Source organism: Xiphias gladius, chromosome 18, assembly GCF_016859285.1.
Source record: "Xiphias gladius isolate SHS-SW01 ecotype Sanya breed wild chromosome 18, ASM1685928v1, whole genome shotgun sequence".
Classification (NCBI taxonomy): Eukaryota; Metazoa; Chordata; class Actinopteri; order Istiophoriformes; family Xiphiidae; genus Xiphias; species Xiphias gladius.
In genome coordinates, this window is record NC_053417.1 from 26317409 (window position 1) to 26338087 (window position 20679).

Below are 20679 nucleotides of genomic sequence, written 5' to 3' on the forward strand. Positions count from 1 at the left end.
CACAGCTGGAAAATGTCATGTGGTTTTAAAGCTGATGCCACTGTTTACTCAATCAACTTGAAATTCATTATCTTTGCCTGCTCTCTGGTGCGCCTCGCCCTCTTCTTCTGGCTGTGTTGCATGTGCATTCCTCGGAGAAGACGGACAAGACAGACAGATCGAGAGGCAGAGCAAAGGGGTCACATCGTGTTGAGGGCGGCCCGGGCTGAGTGTGGCAGGGTGCTGCAGTCGTAACCCCCCGGAAAATCTGTGCAGAAGCATGTGACTTCAAACTCCAGCCACCAGCGAAAAAAAGCCACATGCATCTTTCATCAGTCAACAGAAACAAAATGCACGACACGAGGTGAAAGGGGAAGTCGATCACAAGTGTACAACATTTCGAACCTGAGGCTGGAAATTCAGCACAGTTAAATCCCAGAGAGTGAAAGGGAAAGACACGAAAACAAGTCATGATGCAAACAGATGTGAGTATCTTGACATACCTGACATACAGCGGTTGTAATTCTATGTTGTGCTTTATTGTGTTTGTTTAGTGGAACTGGTTTTTTTTTTTACAACACACATAACACATTTAATGATTTTTATAATTGCATCTCATTAAATCAGCCAATTCTTTTTTTTGGTGGTTCCAGGATAACTTTTTTTCAAAAATAAATCAGCGACTTAAGTCTGTTAGTCCCTTACATGTCATCGGCTGTAGCCTGGTGGCAAAATGTACAGCACGAATACATCACAGTTTGTTAAAGTAGCTCAGATCACACCCTCACAAAATCGGCTCTAAACACACCGAGGGCCAAACGATCGTTCCTCAGGAGAAGATTCAGAAAGTCATTTCCACCGAATTATCTACCAAACATCTGGTACATGTGACAAAATCCAACCAAAAAATAAAAAAATAAATTAAAAAAAATCAGTGGTGATGTTGACATTAGTTGAAAAAAACAAAACAAACACACACACACACACAGTCCATCCATCAGGTGTTGTGGTTCTATTTCTACATTTGACACCTGGGAATCCACAGCGTCTACTTACAGCCTTATGCACTCTGCCGTGCATTAGCCACATCCAATCATGCTGATGACAAACTAGCTGTTGAAATGTGCTTGCAGCATCTGAGCCTCATGTAGGGCTGGGACTGTAAGGTCTACAATCATGTGATTTGCTGGAAGGGCCCCCCCCCCCTCCCCTCCTCCTCCCACCTCGCAGGCCTGCCCCTGAGTGGCCTCTGCTAGGCTATGTTTCCAGGAAAGGGGCCTACTGGCCAGGCTGTGAGGCCTAGGCAGGGATACATTGGCTCATTGAGAAAAACAAAAACAGAGAGGGGCGGTGGGAAGACTCTCCCCTCTTACATAACTCTGCCTCCATGACAGGGAGAGAGGGAGGTAGAGAGAGAGAGAGAGAGAGGGAGAGAGGGAGGAAAAAAGAGAAAAGTTCCCCGCCACAATGCAAAGAAAAAACCTGTCCATCTGCCTCTCTTCGGCTCAAGAACTTCAGGACTGGAATTCGAGCAGCCCTGAAACCAGCAGTGCTTTCCTGCTTGCAGTTGCACAATAGTTGCAGCTCTTCGGACAGACCACCGCGCCAGCCGCGTCTGAACGCACACCGGGGAACGCGGGGGGTCGGGTCCCGTCGCCGCGGCTATTTTTGTCCGGTGTGTTCGATGCAATAACGTTGTTGCCGCGCAACCCGTAACAACGCACAAAACATGATGTAACGCACCGTGTCACTTAACGCGTTGTGTTGCGTTGCGTTGCGTTGCACAGCTCTGGCGGCGAGACGTTTGCTGTAAGCGGAGGAGTCTCTCCTGCAGCCTGCACCGCCTCCCCGTGGCCGAAAGAGAGAGTGCATGGGGACGGCAGGGTAAGTGCGGGTCTTCAAAAGTCTTTAAAAAATAAAAATAAAAATCTTGAATTCAGGTTTCCTCAAAAAAAAAAAAGCTCAAAGTTTAAGAGTGAAAAAAAAAACTAAAGAGCAAATAAAAGAGTAAAAGAAATTAGAAATAAATAATACATTGAAAAACAAAATTATTGCCACTGCTGGGAAGCAGTGAAGAAAAATCTGATCTAATGATAAGTAATTCTAGTCCATGTCGTCTCTATTGGTTTTCCATCATACTTTCATACTTTGGCCTGTTTGGTCATGAAACGTGTTAAATTAGATTCTACGTGGTATGAAAAAGGTCTTAAAAAGTCCCAAATCCAACTTGATGAACCCGCAGAAACCCCGAGATCGTGTTTCTTGTGTGTTGCGTGTTCTCATCTTAATCTCACTGTACAATCAGGGATTGGGGTGTGACCGAAGGTACAGACGATAACAATAACGGTTGTTCTTGTTTACGAAATAACTGCAGTCCCGTGCAAAAGTCTCAGGCACGGTTTGATGTTTAGATTCGTATCCATCACACGACTCCATCGGGGAGGTGCCTGATCGGACCCAAATTCATCCTGCGGCAGGACACAACGACCCCAAACATACAGCTTAATGACTCTGTCATTAAGAACTAAGAGGAAGAGGGAGTCCTGCAATAGGTGGTCTGGCCCCCACACATCCTGATCTCGACATCATGGAGTCAGTCTGGGATCACGTCACAGTTCTCCTAAATCCACAGGAGAACTGCGGTAAGTTCTTGTTCCTGTAGCCGGCAACCTACCTGCCAAGTACCTTGAAAAACTGTGTGGTCACACCAGATATTAATTTGATTTAGTTTTTTTTTTTTTCTCATTACAGCACCTTGTATGAGGATAATTGGTAAATAAAAACTGTCTGTGACAATATTTTTTAAAGCATCCTAAATTTACCTTTTGTGCCAGAAAGGTTTGCACAGTAATGTACACTTGCCGCACCATTCATACAAAATTCCACGTGACAGTGAACAAACTCCTTGTACAAATAAATCAGCATCACAGAAGACTAAAATGTGGTGGAACAGTCGGGTCGCTCCCCGCCGCAGCTTTTTAACAAACGTCCGCTCGAACCGACGCTCGACTCAGGAGTTGAACTCTGGCTGCGGCTCGATCAGAACGGCGGCGTCGTTCCCCCTCCTGTAGGCCGGATCCAGACAGGACACCCCCAGAGCTATCAGACACAGCCAGACCTGCGGCACACGCGGAGACGCGTTAGGTTAACAACTAGCCAGTAACCGATCGATCGGATGAAGGTCACACACTCAACATACGGTGCAGCATCAAGCAGGTGAACTATGCTGCTGTGACGTGACCCTATTTTCTTTTCTTGTCCAAAAGAAGTATCTCAACATACACAAAAAAACCCCATCTCTCACATCCCAACAGGCTGCGACAAATACATTTAAAATTTGAAATGATAAAACACAGAAATTACAATATAAAAAGAAAGAAATTACTCATGTACATAAGAGTAATACGTTGATAAAGCTCTTTCCCAAGATCTTAAATACCTGCCATAAGCGGCACTGATGATTTCCCAGAGTACAAGGTGGCGTCTTCAGTCTTTGTCCAAAAACCCAACGATATCTATTTCACTATCACAGAAGGCCAAGAAAACCAGAAAATACTGACCTCTGAGAGGCGGGACGCAGTCGGTTTTTGGCATTTTTGTCTTTTTCATCAGTTATCAACATAAACGCAGATGAATATTCTGTCAATTGATTATTCCACGAATCGTTTAATCTCGTTTTTAATCTCAGCGACCGTGGAAAAAAAAAAAAAGAATGTGAAAGGTGCCCACATTTCCATACAATGATCAGAGGATCAGCTTTTCCTCTTGCAGTGAATGTGATTCTCTCTACTTTTAACTGAAACGTTTCATGGGTTTTGGATTTCTCCAGTGTGTTAGGACAAGACGAGGCGGCCAACAGGGGGCGAAGAGCAACAGTGTTGTAAATACTTGCAGCCAGCGTTATCTGGTTTCGTGACCATGTTTTCCAACATCATTTTAGAAGCCAAAAATCCGAGATGACTGGCTTGAAAGTTTGACCGAATCATGGTAAAGTTTTGATTGTTAACTGGCTGAGTAGCTGAAGATTAAGTTGCCGGAGGCTCTGGTTGAACGGGCTTTAGGTTCGCAGTAGAACGAAGCTCAACCACGGTACTGAACTATACCAACCCCCCCCCCAAACAAGTGTTACCTACCAAGTATCCCACAAATGTCAGGTATGCTATGGAGAGGAACGCTGCCAGCACATACAGCCACACACTGTCGAGTGCAGTCACATAAATCACAACGAAGTACATGTTGATGGCACACACGATCAAGATCACCAGTCCTCCTCCGATCTTAAACACCCTGCGGAAAGAAGAGGATGAGTGTGATTAACGGACGGAAAATGTGAAAATATAAAAAACAACAAAAAAAACGAGCGGAGAATTGTTTTCCTTTGCGTCTCGTGATGTAGATAAACTCACAATCCATTGGCAAAGTCATTCATGAGAGACGGCAAACTGGTGAAAGTGAGGATGGGAATGAGGGCGAATGGCAACTGTGAGAGAGGGAAAGGAATAAATATGAGCAAAGCAGGGGTGGAAAGCAACTAAGTGCATTTACATAGGTACAGTCCTTCAGTACAATTTTGAGGTATTTGTACTTTGAGTATTTCCATTTTAGGGCTACCTCACACATCAATAAGCTAATACTATACTGCTTTCTCCTCAAAATGAATACAGGACCAATACAGCTGCACAAGCTCCCCAGCAGTTTATGAAGTTATTTATTTGGCTTTAATGGTTAGATAAAAAAACATATCATCATCAAATAAATAATAAAGCATTTTGGTAGATTTTACTTCCCAACGGCACATAAAAGTGGTTAAAATCTGCTCCACCAGCTCCAACATTAATAACGACAACAAAGGTGAATGGGATTGAGATTCATGGGAAATCAGCCTAGAAAAAGAATTTCAAATCAGTGAAAAACCGACGTTTTTCTCACTCCATTTCTATATTTTATCATCATTTTTGATATTTATTTAGCTGCTTTCCTTTTCTTTTCTTCTGGTTGCTGGGGCTCAGAAGCATCTTATAGGGTCTGACTCTGAAGATTTTCAGACCCTCTAATAAAAGGGGTAATCCACCGATTTTCGTATTGCTCTCGCAGGCGACAGATTTTAAAGAAGAATGGTCGAAACTGATGCAGCAGGGGTCCTGGTGTGGGTAATGCGCCAAAAAACACTGGATCCTACGTTTCCCATAATGCTCTAACTCCATAGCCTCTTTCATTAGACCCTCCCCGCCTAGTAAACGCAAACATCTTTTAGACTCCGCACCCTCAGTTTGTAACACAGAGTTTCCAGTAGTAGAAGTAGTTCACAAGCCCAAGCTGATGTAAACCCTGATCACATCTTCGGGGTTAAAATTGTTGGAGTGTCCCTTTAAATCTGTTTAGGTTTAGCTTGCAGCAGTCGCAAGTAACAAAAGTAATTCATATTTAATAACTATAAATCAAAGATCGACATTCTAGGAGCTCAAACTCTTTTGCCAGATAGAGTACATATTTGCTATTTAGCGAATTAATTTCCTAAGAAACGCGTCAGACTGCGAGATGAATAAAATCAGGCTATTTTTACAAACTTGGAACACGATCCAAAGCGGAAACGGTTGTTGAAACCACATCTGCCTGTATATTCCAGTTATGTTAATGTAACGATGAAGGCCTGAAAAAGCACAGATACAGTGCTAATGAGACAGAGGTGATTTACAGGAAGGATAAAACCGCCAAAGCTGGAGAGATGTTGTTGATGCTTGGATGAGGCTGCCAGTGATCCAGTCCCCCCCCCAAAAAAACCCCTCCCTGCCTCACCTGCATGCTCTGCAGCACGTTGAGGAAGTCGTTCATGCCTGTAAGATGCTGCACGTCCTGGAAGATGGCCACCAGCAGGGTGGGCGTGATGGCGAGGGAGCGGGTCAACAACACCCGAGCGAAACGCGACCAGCGCAGGTTCAAGAAACCCTGAGGGCAGGAAAACACACCACAAGAGTAGCGCATTTGTTTACGAGGGTCCCAGCGAAGCAAACAAGCGCGCTGGTGTGTACGATTACCTCGCTCCCATTCCAGGAGGGAGTTCAAATTCAGTAACACTATCTGACTAATACAGGAGAGAATATTTGGGACAGGAGCTGATATTTCCACTGTTTGTGCTGCATCTGCATGTGTGTGTGTGTGTGTGTGTTTTTGTGCACAGCTGATTCCTCTCTCCTCCACCGACCTCCATGACAAACTGGCCAGAGTACGTCCCGGTCATGGTGGAGCTCTGCCCGGCTGCAAGGATCCCCACGGCCCAGATGTAGAGCGCCGCCGGGCCGAAGAAACAGCCCAGCACCACCCCCTGCCACAGACACGCAAGCACGGGGAGGCAGGGTCAATAAAACCGAGTTAAGAAAAACAAATTCAGCCGTGTTACATACGCCAGTCTCATGGTGCTCCAATAAAAACAAGAGAGGGATGTGACAGGACCCCAAAGTTTGAATTTAAAGCTGCCGGAATTAATATTTTTATATTAACAGTGGATGAAGAGACTATGTCGAGTGAAAGGTGTTACTACTGGTGATAGACCCACAGAGAATCATCACCCAACTCTGCGTTCCAGCATCTTTGCAGCTCACTGTTTTGGCTTTAGGGCCCAGAACTCTACTGTTGTATTTCACTCTCGCTGCTCTCGTTCAGCAGCGTTCCAACAGCTTTTTTTCAGGGAAAAATGACGCTCTTTAAAAAAAAACAACAACAACAAAAAAAAAAAAACCCCGCTGTCCGCTACCTGCCCGGCACCGAACAGCAGACGGGCACAGTCGGAGACCGGCTGGTGAGCATGGTGGAGCACTTAGCAGCTAAGGAGCCTGGTTGTTCTAGAGAGGAAAAAAAAAAGGAGCTTAAAAGGAGAGTGAATATTGGACTTGCATTCATCAGGTGGACACAAACATGACTCCAAATTAAAGATACTGTTGCTCCACGTCTGCTGGATGTGTAAATAGACAACTGTTTTCCTAACAATTTTGCCACATCAGCTTCATAAGGTGATAATGAATATTTCAACTTTGTATTTACACCTCGATGTTCTGCTCGCAGGTTAAAAATTAATTAGTCGATGCTTTAAAAACACAACACAACGAACATCTGTCTCTATAGCTGCTAAATGCTCCCCCATGTTCACCAGCTGGTCCATGACGTTGTCTGTCCGTCGTGTGGTGCTGAGCAGGCAGTGCACAGTGGGTTTCCTTAAGAGCTTTTCAGGTTTCAGGTGGGAAAGGTGTGTGTGTGTGTGCGTTTGTGTGTGTGGGGTTTCCGAATTTTCAAGCACGTAATGGCTAATTAGGAGTGTTTCAACACATATAGTTGCAGGCCATAAAACCTAAACACTGAGCCGAAAGATGTTAAGCTCCTTAGAGCCGAGGGGAACTGCAGAGTCGGTTGATAATTCGCTGTGGGTTTGTTAATCGCTCATAATAGCATAATTAATTAATAACTCCTTTCACATTGCACATAAACATACTGAATACAGCAGCTTTAAGTATAAACATTTTGTAGTGTTACCAGTACGCAACAACTTGACATACTAAGATCACATTGACTGTCATGCGTAGTGCTACACAGTTTGATAACACTTAAAACAGTTGTTTAATGTTTTCTGTTTAAGTGTTTTGGGAGATTAACCCGTATCCTGCTACGGGCCAATAGCTGGAATACCCCTTTAAATTTATATTCAGTGACAAGTAAGTCTAAATAAAGAGAATGCTGTATCGAAAAGCAGCACGGTAACAGCTTAAAACTTACTCCTTTATAGATGTCCACCTCTAGAGTTTCATTGTTCAGAGGGAACAGATGTGAGTGAGGACTCCCTGACTGACTGCAGACGTTGTGCTGGAATCAGGAAACACACACACACACACACACACACACACACACACACACACACACACACACACACAATTAGCACAGCGGCCGGGGAAAGCACACATTTTTGAAATTCCGATACGCGGCATGAAATTTCCCCTCTTGGTAGATTGGAAGAGCAACGGCAGAGATACTCACCACCTCTATGTTTGTGCGTTTGTAGAAAGCCTCGGCAAAAACAGCCACCACAAAGACATTAATGAGGAAAGAGATGAACAGCGCGATGGTCGACTCAATGAAGAAATATTTGTTGGCCTCTTTTACTTCCCTCTTGTTCGACCGATTAACGTCTCGGGACTGAAAGAACATTTGGGCACGTAACGATTAGCTGACGCGGTCTGACAGTTTCATACAGACGATTAGAAAACATCGTCGCACCTTGACAAGAGCAGAGTGGAGGTAAATGTTGTGAGGCATGATGACGGCTCCCACGATGCCGACCGCCTGACCCAGCTGGACCGGCCCGCAGCCCTTGCAGTACGGCACGAACATCCCCATCAGCAGCTGGCCCTGGTCTGGGCTCACCGTCACGTACTGAGGGAGAGGAGGCAGAGAGTAACTTCAGGAAGTATCTCAACAGCTAGCGGACGGGTGGCCGTGAAATCTTGTCCATTCATGGTCCCCAGACGACGTATCCTTAAATCTGACGATTCCCCTGAGATTTCATCGCCACCATGGGGTGGACATTTATGGCTCTGAGTTAAACGTCTCAGCAACTGTTGGATGGATCGCCACGAAACTCCAGCTCAGACGTTCACGTTCCAAACCGTAATAACGTCAGGGAACCTTCAACTTGTCCTGTGCAGCGCCATCATCAAGTCAACATTTTCATTTGTCCAATATGTTGGACAAATGAACAAAAAACAAAAACAAAAAAACAGCCGTTCTGTGTTTAGTGCTAATTAACAAATATTAACATGCTAACACCATATTAGCAGGCTACGGCGGTGACCATGTTAAACACTATACCTGTTAGCATGTTATCATGCAATAATTTATCATATATATTATATATGTGCGTATACTTTATTTATATAGTTATATTACATGTGTATTATACACGTAAACAGTACTACACACATGCAGATTATAAATACTGATCTAGTGGGTTTTTTAAAAATAATCTATTTATTGATTTTTTTTTTAATAATAGTTATTTACATTATATTATATATATATTATTATATATATATATATGTAATGTGTCTCACCACTATGGAATATGAAAAAACGGTTGGTTGTTTTTTTTTTTTTTTTTTTTTTTTTCTTTTTTTGGCACAAATATTATGGACACTGGCTTTGGTTATTGCTCTGTATGTCACTTTTTAATGTCGATTTTTTTTTTTTAAACAGTTTTTCTACTTATTCTTTACTGTATTCTTCTTACTGTATCTGTACACATCTTTCTAAATGTGATTTATACCTCTTTATCAGATGTGTTACGATTGCTCTGCTCACGATCTCGCTCTATAGTGTAAAAAAAACAAAAAAACAATCAAATTCTACTTTTCTTCACTCTTTCCTTTTCACTTTTTACTTCACCACCTGCTCATTTCTGCAGAGAATTGTTTTTATTGCTCCTGTTGTGACAGACTAGGTTATAAAACTACATATAAAACTCACAGAATTCCACTCTAAAAGTCCTGGGAAACGATGACGGAATAATGTTTAATTGGTTTAATTAGATAATTTAAACAATGTATGAGTTTAAAAATGTATGAAAATATAAAATGCACAACAATAAAGATTTAGGGATTCACATAAAAATGACCACTAATACCCGTGGCATCATATGTGATACATATATTTTCAACATGACATATCTGAGCCTGTGAAACTACATTTTACTCTCAATGACTGAACTGGTTCATGCCATTGGCTGAGGATGTTATAACAAGCTGATGGACGGACAGAAAATCCCAGATATGGGCGGGAGCAATGTCAAGGAAACCCGTTTAGCAGATACTAAATCATGTATGCATGATATTTAAAATGTCTGTACCTCATATCCAAATGTGATGGCCATGATAGTGATGAGCAATCCAAAAAAGGCTTCGAGCTTCCTCAGACCTGCAGCGAAAGAACGCGTTTCACTGTAATTTGAAAACGATCCTTGTAAAAAAAGCGAGGAGGTGTGAGGACGCGACAGAGAGCGACCACAACGTACCATACTTGTCCAAGAAGAGGAAGACAAACGTGTCGATGATGGTGATGAGGACCCCGCCCCACAAGGGGATCCTATGGGTGAGAACACACAAAGACACACACGTTGGAAACAATCATCGTCCAACTGGTAATCAAGCCGTTTCAAAGCACTCATCAAACTGTGACTCTGTCCCGGCGGCAATCGTATCGATGTTTGAGTCTGTTTCCACCACCTGCCAGAGGAGAGAAGGTTGAAAGCGATGGCGCAGCCAATGACCTCCTGCATGTCTGAGCCGATGATCGCCAGCTCCACCATCAACCACAGGATGATACGAGGCACCTGGACAGAGGACACAGGTAAGCGTCAGGTGATATTTACAAATGAAGATCAGTCGACTCGTCCTGTGTAGCGCTGCTCAGCCTGAAATTAGCTGTGCAATGCACAGAGAGCCTATATTTAAAAAATTGAGTTTTTTTTTTTTTCCCCATTCTTAACCCAAATCAAGGATTAAAAGTCCGGACATCTTTGCCTTTGCTGCTTCAGTCATGACCTTTCTTTATTCCGTCACTTGAAAGTCCCCCCTAATTCATGGAAGTGTTGGGGAATACCCCCTTGATTCACCGTTACTTAGGTCGGGATTATCATAGTCAGCAGAGTCCATGCCGGAAGTAATGGAGCAGAGGTGATGGACTAGTGTCCACACTAGTAATTCCAAAGGCAACATAACCATACTGATGACCCACCTGACCCGAACCTGACCCGCTCCTTGACGATCCCCCTACAATGCCAGTGGGTCTTTATTATTAGTACAGTAAAATCAACTAATCTTTTTTCGTTAATTTAATGTAAATATGTAAATTTTGCTAATCTCAGGTTAATTCAGTTTATAATCTCTAGTTTAAATTTTCACAACACTTCAGTCGTTCTAATTTGAGGCCTTTCGACTGGAAATGATGATTTGAATGAACGAACTGCCGAGAGTTCACTCAACTCATCAAGTTTTTAAAGAATCAAAGCTACCATATCAACAGACTTCCCAGCATGCATTGCTTGAGAGATAAAAGTCACCAGAGACTCTCCTTTTTTGTAGTTTGAGGAAAACAGACATGATGTAAACTTGCTGTGTCTTTATGTGAAGGTACGTCCTGGTTGCTTCTTTTCATAATAATAAAAACAATGTTAACCACGATGAAGGTTAGTACTGAACTCAGTCCCGACCATGTAGAATTTAACTAAGTCACAACATACAAGGCTGCTCCAGCCTTGTATGTTGTCTTTTTGGCTGGACCACAGAAGTGGGGCCAACCGTATAGAAGCGAATGTCTGTGACTAACTGACTGAGTTTCCCCAATTGGCCGTTGCTCTTTCAAACTGAATTGGCAGAAACAGTTTCCAGTCTATCATCAGGGGATCGTTTACAGACAGTGTTGCAAACTAAGTGCCTTTGTTGCTAGATTTACCGACTTTAGCGACTTTTCTTCACAAAAGCACCTAGCGGCAAATCTAGCGACTTTTTGGGCAAAGCTTAGCTACTTTCTGTAGAAGAGAGTCGCCAGTATTTCCCCGCTAGCGCGAGGTCGGGCTTTGCCTCCGCAGGCAACCCCTCTCTATGCGTCTCATTCAACTGACCTCATGGCAGCTGACGCAGATGTGAACGAGCTTCTAACTTTCTCCCTGAGTGATTATTTTACAAGTAAATACAACCGAAATCACAGCAGAGTCGTTTCCTTTAACTTATGTGTATGGTGATGTTTTCAGACGACCAACGTCGTTATAAAATCAGGATTTTATCAGGGCAGAGCAGCAGCCTGGAATTGGCTTGGACGTGACTGCTGCTTAACATGTGGTCTTAATGGGCCACGTTTCAGTCACTATTTCATACTTGTTCCGTTGTCTGAAACCAGAAACAGACAAACATGTAAATGAGAACAGCTTTACTTGGAAGTTGGCTGGATTAAATGACTGTATGTGTGAACAAAGAGAGTAGGAGAGAAGCAAACAGATAAAGGGCGTTCCAGCCAAATATTGGAGAGACGATGTAAAGTGCGCGGTGAGTGTATACAGGCCCGTTTTAGCTTTAAGCTATTAGTACTGACATAAAAAAGCTGATTTAGATACAACAGTTCAGTTGCATCAGTCCACAAAGTCCGTTTCTTTTTCATTTTCAGTGAATTGTTCCCAGCATAACACTATTTTGACCAATTAGAAACTTGACCCATTGGTTTTAAAATAGAGAAGCTTATGTACATAGAGACTGACTCAACTGGTCGACCAGTCCGAAAAACAAACAATCTGAATTCTTCAACTGTCTCTCTGGGTACTCTAAACCCAAGACAGTGGGTGGCAACAGTCTCAGGAAAGATAAAAGACACAAACTCGAGCAGTTGTTCCAATTCGTGTAGCTCTTTACAAGTATTGCAGCCCTTTTCAAATTTGTCTGGCAGAGGTGCATCCGGCATGTTTGAGAGAACAACAACAAAAAAAACAAAACAAAAAAAAAAAGGAACAAAAGAGGTGGTCGGATGATGTTTTTGTCATGTGGTTAACAGCTGATTTTCCTCTACAGCTATTAGGAAGCAGATACATTTTTACACAGGCTGTTTAAAGTATGAAGTATGTCCACATGAGTAATTCATTCACTTTCACTGTTATTTAACTGTAAACTGTAAAAATTAAAAAAAAAAATCCACATTTTCTTACACATTTGATACCTCTCCTTGACTTACATGTAATTTTATATATATACACACATGTATATATATAATCCAAGGATTACAGCTACTGTAACAACAGAGCTGGTTATGCAATGAGGCAGTTTCAATAAACCAGGACCTCTGCTTACAGCCTCGCATTTAGATCCCTTCTCCGTCGCTGCTGAGGCAGCCCTGGTGGCTCATTGGAGTCGGGAAGCAGGAGCGACTCTCAGACAAAACCAGTAAACGCACCGAGTGCGGGCAGGCATTCGTGGGTATTTCGTGCAACGAGGAAGTCAAGTAACAGGCTCACAATGTGGTACTGGCGGTTGCAGACTTCAGCCAGGTGCATCCCGGTGACCACGCCCAACCGCGCCGCCAGCCTCTGCAGCAGCAGACCGATGATGGTAGCTGCCAGCAGCACCCAGAGGAGCTGACGGGACGAAAACAGAGGCATCATTTGAAGATCAAGTAAGCAGGTGAGGCTGGTGGGAGTGTCATTGGTTGAAATTCTGACCTGATGGTGGCGCTAGATGAAAAGGTCAGTGAAGCAAAGTTCTTACATTCGTCCTCTGGGGACCATGAACGTGCGTACCAAATTTCATGACCAGTCCTCCAACATTTTGTTGAACTATTTTGATTAAAATTAAAAAATTTCATCCCCATGGTCGTTTGTGAACATTATCTCACAAAATTATTTCAGGCCCCGTTCTGATGCCATGCCATCTGCGTCTGCTACTTCCTTTTTTTCAACATACTTCATAGATTTTGTGGCAAATCTAAAAATGACGAAGGGAGTCTGTTTTTATTCTTAAATCATGCTGTTGTTCTTCTGCCAGGGAGGTTATGTTTTCACCCACGTGTCTTTTCCTGGTCCGTCCCCAGAGCTGAATGATACATCAATACTGTATAATATTTATATCTTGATAGAAGGCTCAGCATTGTCTAGTACAGTTTCCTTGTTGTTTTTTTCTTCTCTTCAACACTACACTAAAGCGAGAACTGTTTCAAAACTTATTTGACTGCTTTGGGCCTGACTGAAGTGGACCATGGGTGTTTCTGTTTGTAGTAGTGTTTTAGACACACAAAAAAGCGATGTTTCTTTTTTTTTTTTCCTCTTAATTTTTCAGCCTTACCGCTCTGAGTGGCAGCAGGATGTGGACCTCAGACGCGTGAATAGAATCACTTAAAACACTGGACTGACAGCCTCTGGCTTAAGGCTAAAGGCTCGGTCACTCTTTCACCAATCCCTGTGAATATTCACTCCCGTTCACTTCATTTAAACCTCAGGTGACGAATTCAAGAATGCGTTTACGGTTTTGCCAGGGCAAAGTTCATCTTTCTTTCAGGATAGTTCATAAAAGGCAGGGACGGACTATGAGACAAAGGGCCCGCCGGGTACAGACATGTGAAAGCTCTCCCAACCCCTGCTCAGTGTCTCTTACACATTTCGGTGTCTCTGGTCGTTTTGAGTCTGTTTTTTTTCTATTTTTTTTCGTCTACTTCTGGTCGTTTGATTAACTTTCCAACAGGAAATGTTTACACTTACTTCAAAAAGAGGCTCTGGCCCAGGGACCTCAAGACCCCTCAGTAATTCAAACACAATTAAAGAGCATGGTGACAGAAGACAAGCAGCAGAGTAAGAAGGAAGCTACACGTCTGGCAGTGAGTGCGAGGACACAGACAGTGGGAGATGACAATTTAGTGTTTGCTAAAAATGCGTGTCACTTTTCAAGTATTCGAATAATTTATTGTTTAAATAATTTCCTAAGCAAAAATGCCAAACATTCCCTAGTTCTGGCTTCTTAATTGTGAGGATTAAATAGCTAAGCTATTAAGAGGATCGGCAACCGGTTTGGACAAAAACAATCTGAAGTCACCTTGGGCTTCAGGAAATTGTGACTGTGATTTCACTGTTTTCCGTCGTTTTGTAGACAAAACAATTAATATATTAAAACGAGAAAGCGATCTGCAGTTTAATCGATAATGAAAATCATTTTTACTTGCAGCCCTACCTTGAAGCCGGCTTTAGCACCAGACTGCAGGTCAGATTCGATGTTACCCGGGTCCAGGTACGCTATGCTCATCAGAAACCCCGGCCCAGTGAAGGCCCACAGCTTACGGAGACTGATAGCCATCTACGGGAGAGAAGAATTAGCTGTAACACTAACGACGTCAACGGGATCTATGCTGGAAATTAGCATCACTTTCAATTAGCTGTGGGCAATATGGATTAAAATCCTCTGTCACAGTATACATTACTTTATGTCACAATATCAATATATCATGATGTAGTAACTAGTAGCTAATCCAGCACATTAAAGGAATAGTTTGATATTTTAGGGAAAAAAAAAAGTTTATTTGTTTTCTTGCAGAGTTTTAGATAAGAAGATTGATACCAGTCTTGTCTGTAAGGTAAACATGAAGCTACAGGTAGCAGTCAGTTAGCTTAGCTTAGCATAAAGACTGTAAACAGGGGGAAACAGCTAGCTTGGCTCTGTCCAAAAAAAAAAAAAAAGTCTACAAGCCCTTCTACAGCTCAGTAATTATCGGATGTATCTTGTTTGTTGAATCTGTAAAAGAGCAGAAATGTAAAACCAAAATGTAAAAAACAACTGTCTCGGCCAATTAGTTAAAATTAAAAAAAAAAAAATCTTCTCATCGACCTTTGGGGGAAAAAGCGAATAAGCACTAGTTCCCAAAGTGTTGAACTATTCCTTTAAATACTCGATAAATCAAAGTACTTCATCACATCAGTGCAAAAAAAAAAATCCAACACTGCCATAAAATGGTCCTGGTCAATGATTTGCAACCTTGCTCACAATGGTCTAATATGCCCCGATTCTGATGGTTGACAAATCTATATCATCTCAGGGTTCATCTTCATATTGCCCGCCCCTACGTTAGTGACGGGTCCTTGCAAACGTGGCCCTGCTCGTGGACCTGTGGGTTACCTGACCGTCCCCCTCGGGGACAGGGACCCTTTGCTCAAAGTAAGTACTAGAGACTGGTTCGTTATCCTGTTTCTGGAGGAAGACCGAGGGAGCAGAGACTCTTTGTGTGTGTGTGGTCTGGATCACCGCTTTGTCTCCCGCCACATCACCCGCTGAAAATTCACACACACACACACACATACACACACACACACACACACACACACACACACACACAAAACCTTATCTCTAAATGATTTACATCAACCACAATCACACACACACACACACACACACACACACACACACACACACACGGTGAAAGTATTAAAAACCATAACAAACAAAACACAAAAACCTTATCTCTAAATGATTTACATCAACCACAATCACACACACACACACACACACACACACACACACACACACACACACACACACACACACACACAACTGCGCTAACGGTTCTTTCCTGCACAGTTACTACATTTGTAGATTTACAGGCAAATGGATGGACAGATGAGATAGAGATGGATGAGAAGTACAGTAATAAAAATGTGAACACGGAGTCTGGGACCCCACAAGGGGTCACAAGACACGTAACCGAAAAAAAAAAATTAGACTCAGATTCTAGTTTTTTAACTCTTTTAAACAGCAGCTGAAGAACAATGTCACCACAATATCCGCTCTTGTGGAGCTTTTGATCACATCACACGATCTTCCTCATTAGACGGAACTGCCCACTTTGAGGACTTTTTATCCTCGTTGACTTAAAAGTTAATATTCAATATTTTCTAACAGCTTCATCTGCTGAGAATAAACTGCTGCTGCTGCTGCTGCTGAGGACACTTCGTCTGCTGAGGAACATCATGGGATATGATCGAAAGCCCCAGAAAAAGCTGCTAAATGGATGTGGAGGCCAGAATGAAAAAAGAAAAAAAGAAAAACACACTTCTGCTACATCAAATTATGCCTAGTGTTTTTTTTTAAAGACTATACTCATTTTCATAACATTTTCTTTCTTTCTTGAGGATAACTGGATAATTTTTCCGCTGAAAATTGCTAAACAAAAAACAAGGGGGGGGGGGGGTCACCCTTTAGTTGACAGCTTGACATGAGCCATGTGACCTGTGACAAGGGGGTTGCAGGCAGACGTTTCTTAATTTTAAGGGGTCAAAAGAGGTGGGGAACCAGGGCTCCAGTAGTGTCGGGCTATTTGACAGAATAACTGAAAACTTTGACCTGCCGATGGGGCTGGAGGGGGGGGGGGGTCACTAAACTCATCAGGATTCATCCTCTGGTCCCCGTGAATGTCTGTTCAAATTTTTTATGTCATTAAATATAATAGCTGTTGAGATATTTCTATTGGGGGAGGGGGTAAACTGATGAAGAGAGATGAACCGGTAATGTAATGAATGTCAACGGTGTGGACCTGGTTTAAGGGAAAGAGTAGAGCCTGATTCTCTACTGTCAGAGGACCCACCTCTCCCAACGCTTAGGGTGACGGCAGGAATGACTTCCTGTGGCTGGAATAAATCCCTCACACACACACACAAAAAAACGTCTACAAAATAAACATCCTCACCTTGTCCTCCAGTTTGCTCTGCCTCCTGATCTGTGGGAAAACTGGGAGGCAGCGAGGAGATGTGGATATCCTCAGGGGGGGGGTCCCTGACTGGAAGCAAACAGGTAATCATGCCGGGATTACAGTCGCTTACGTGATCAAGGCGCACACAAAACAAAATACTTCTCACGCACCCTGAAAACCCTGGGAATGATACCAGTATATCATCAGGTTGGCTGTTCGTTCAGCCTCAGGGCACGGGCGGATTAACCTGCTGGGGGGGGGGGGCGCTGCCGGGCCCCCAGTGAACCCCGCCTTACATGGCCGCTTCGCTATTTCCACAGACACAAACCAGTGCTACTGTACCGTTACGCAATTTGATAAAACATGAATACATAAAGTAGTATTAAATAAAATTAAACAAATATTAAATAATACAAAATAATAGTAGAGTAGAAGAATCGGCTGCCATGTTGGCGCGTGCGGACGCAGGGGGTCCAGATATTCTAGTGCTTTCGTCGTTTTACACGTCTTCAACTGTGCGTGTGCGGGTTTTCGCTGAAACGCGGCGACGCGAGAGTTACTTTAACGTCTTATCTTAGTCTGTAATAACACGTCTTTGTTTCATTTATTAGTCTGAATAAATGGGGAAAAAAAGTAACTGAAGTTATCAAATGAATGTAGTGGAGTAAAAAGTACAGTACTTCCCTTTTGAAACGCGGTGGTAGCGCGGTGCGTTCAATCAATTAATCGATTAAACATACTGGGCGGATTGATCGACGACGAAAGGAATCGTTAGCTGCACGCTGGCGTCTGACAAATGTCTCACCAGCGTTTTCTGGCGTCCACGTCGGCCGGAAACTTCTATTTACACGACACAATAAATACAAAACACTCCGCTCCCCGATAATCGATCGATTGCCGTGGTTGATCTTTAAGAAAGAACTCCAATCGTTCTCCGGTTGCAGCTTTGCCAGTGCTTTTTTTTTTTCCTCTCCCAGTTTTAGATCATTGAAAAGTGAATACCCCCCCCGGACTCTGGGAACTTTTGATGGACAAGTTTTTGCTATTGTGACATTTTATAGATCAGACGATTCAACACCTGCCCCCGTTCGCCACGTAACCTTAAATTTCAGTCGTTGTTTTGTCGCCTGACAGGTGTTTCCCCGCCACCGCCAAGTCCACGAGGGCACCGGGCACGTGTATGTGCACCACACGGTAAAGGAAAGTAACGATGTAAAGTACACGTGGGCACGATACGAACTCAAAATGATTAGTATTAAAACTAGGTCTTGACGCGGGGGCCCTCCAGAAGATCAGGGAGCAAAGGACTCGTCTTAGTATCAGGGCTGTAGCTTTTTATTACCTGGTCCTGTGAGGAACAACAGCTCATTCTGCTGTATGAGTAATTTATTTTGTCAATTGAAATGTCATTAAATATTGAGGGGGGGCTTTGGGTTTTGGACCGTTGGCTGGACAACAGGTGACTAGGTCAGTCCACAACTTTCACACGTTCCGTTTATAACCATACAACGCAGAAGAAATTTAGGACAGTTTCGGAATTTGAGAAGCTGGAACTGGTAAGTGTTGGTCGTTTTTTTTTTTTTTCGCTCCGGAGACGATTAATCGATTATCAAAAATCCTCGCGTTACTTATATTTTGCTGCAGCTCTGGTTGACATCGAACAAAAGTGGTTAAAACTCCCCAAAAGATTTTACATCGGAGTGAATCTGGGGCTCTCGGGGGTCAGATTCGCTCCGGCCGACGATCCAGCCTTGCTTTCACAGCGAATCTACCGTGAGAGTTTTATGGGGATATAATATTATATTACATGACAGTGCGTTACATTGTATTAAACCGCAGGAAATGATGGCACTGAGCCCGACACGAGCTTTTGTCAAATTGATCTACTACAATCAGGGAACCTGCGAGGAAGAAGGAAACTTTTTCAGACTCACCTGACCGCAGGAAGGACAACACCTTCATTTTGTTCGTCTCCTCACACTCTGTTCAAACTCGTGCTGTTGTTTAGTTTCCCCCCCCCGCTTCCTTGTCGTTTCCAGTGAACTTTGAGAAGAGCAGGAGCGTCCGGCGGGTTGGACATCGTCCCCCTGCGAGCGAAGGTGTTGACTCACCGGGCAGGTAAGTGAGGACGAGGGGGGGGGGGGGCACCTGGGACCGCCTGAGGACAAAGTCACATAAAACGTGTGACTTTGACCAGTGAACCCGTTGTTTCTTCGGTTTTTCTGCCCACGTGACCCGGTTTATACGGTGAAACACTCGGAGCTGATCCTGGACCTGGATCCCGGAAAATTTACCGATTATCAAAATAAAAGAGATGTAAACCGGGTTTTTTTTTTTTGTTTTTGTTTTTTAAATTTGTCATTATTTATTTTTTATTTATCGTAAACACACTTTAAACCCAGACATACGAATGTTTATTCACTCATCCATCACCGTCAAGTTATATGCTCTGTGTGAATACGAGGCTCTTTGCTCGTTTCCTTTCAAAATAAAAGTCCCAGCAAACCCCATGGTTTGTTTCCGGCTACATGTTTCAAAATAAACGCTTTGTTGGGACAGGAATAGATATATTTTTTTGATAAAAATGATAGTTTGTATCTGGGGCAAGGCCATTTGCGCGCTTAAATACTTAAAGTTTAATGAATGAAAACTGAAATCTCGAAAACCTAGCTAATTATATTTTAGCAGAATTTGACAGTGGTGCCATTTCACTGCTCTCTGAGCCGTTATCTTTAAAGTGTGTGTGTAAAATAACAATACAGGTTTGATTACTGATTAAAACTATTTTTAAAACCAAGCAGTGCATGAATGTGTTGCTATGTTTGACTATGGATTGGTTACTTAGGCAAGACATTGATTTAAGTAACTTAATGTAGTGATCCCTAACCTTTTTTCTTGTGGATCCCCCACAACAGGTCACATATCTATGCATATCTACGAGTTGTGAGCAGTTTAATAGAAAAGGGATTTTCCCTTCTCATACTGTTAATTTTCAGAGGCCTGAAGAGGTAAGATTGAATAGCAGAAATAGTATTTCACAGGGATACAAAAAAAAACAAAGATTAGAGAAAATAACATAATGTTTTGTAGCAGAATACTCATCTGTAATAATCTCTCAAACCCCTTGTGGGAGTCTCGCCCCCTGGTTGGGAACCACTAACCTAATAGATTAAGGAACATCCTTTAGCTATGCATCTGTATTAATGCAATTATAACCCCAAACCAGCCAGGACTTTAGATCAGAGCTGAAACTATTAGTCGATTAGTCGACTGAAAGAATATTAATCTGCAACTATTTTGATTATCAATTCATCGTTTCAGCTGGTTCCAGCTTCTCAAATGGAAGAGTTTGCAGCATTTCTTTGTCATATTTGAATGTAAATAAAGCATATGAAGTACATAAAACATCCTTCAGATTTTGACCAGTTGGTCGGACAAAAAAAGGCATTTGAAGAC

General features: G+C 42.8%; 1 protein-coding gene across 2 annotated transcripts; it reads right to left on the reverse strand.

Moving 5' to 3' along the window:
- Positions 1-349: 349 nt before the first annotated feature.
- On the reverse strand, positions 350-19413 carry LOC120803950 (natural resistance-associated macrophage protein 2-like). Of its 2 annotated transcripts, XM_040153005.1 has the most exons (16): positions 19158-19413; positions 17221-17310; positions 15657-15808; positions 14718-14840; positions 13016-13135; positions 10242-10348; positions 10031-10101; positions 9866-9933; positions 8242-8397; positions 8002-8160; positions 7744-7830; positions 6182-6301; positions 5776-5925; positions 4386-4459; positions 4113-4266; positions 355-3097 (listed from the first exon to the last, which is right to left on the reverse strand). In XM_040153005.1, the coding sequence occupies exons 1-16, from the start codon at positions 19183-19185 to the stop codon at positions 2990-2992; spliced, it is 1767 nt and encodes a 588-aa protein (XP_040008939.1). In that variant the 5' UTR covers positions 19186-19413; the 3' UTR covers positions 355-2989. The 2 variants fall into 2 exon arrangements, with proteins under 2 accessions (XP_040008940.1, XP_040008939.1); XM_040153006.1 differs by lacking the exons at positions 15657-15808; positions 17221-17310; positions 19158-19413 and adding an exon at positions 15525-15634 and having other exon boundaries at positions 350-3097.
- Between the last annotated feature and the right edge of the window lie 1266 nt (positions 19414-20679).

Coding starts and splice junctions, on each gene's coding strand:
- LOC120803950 (XM_040153005.1), bottom strand. CDS start 19,185: ATGAAGGTGTTGTCCTTCCTGCGGTCAG. Junction 6,302..7,743: donor AGGTGGACATCTATAAAGGA/GTAAGTTTTAAG, acceptor TGTCTGTGGCAG/GGGGTGGTGCTGGGCTGTTT. Junction 4,460..5,775: donor ACGTGCTGCAGAGCATGCAG/GTGAGGCAGGGA, acceptor CCTCTCTCACAG/TTGCCATTCGCCCTCATTCC.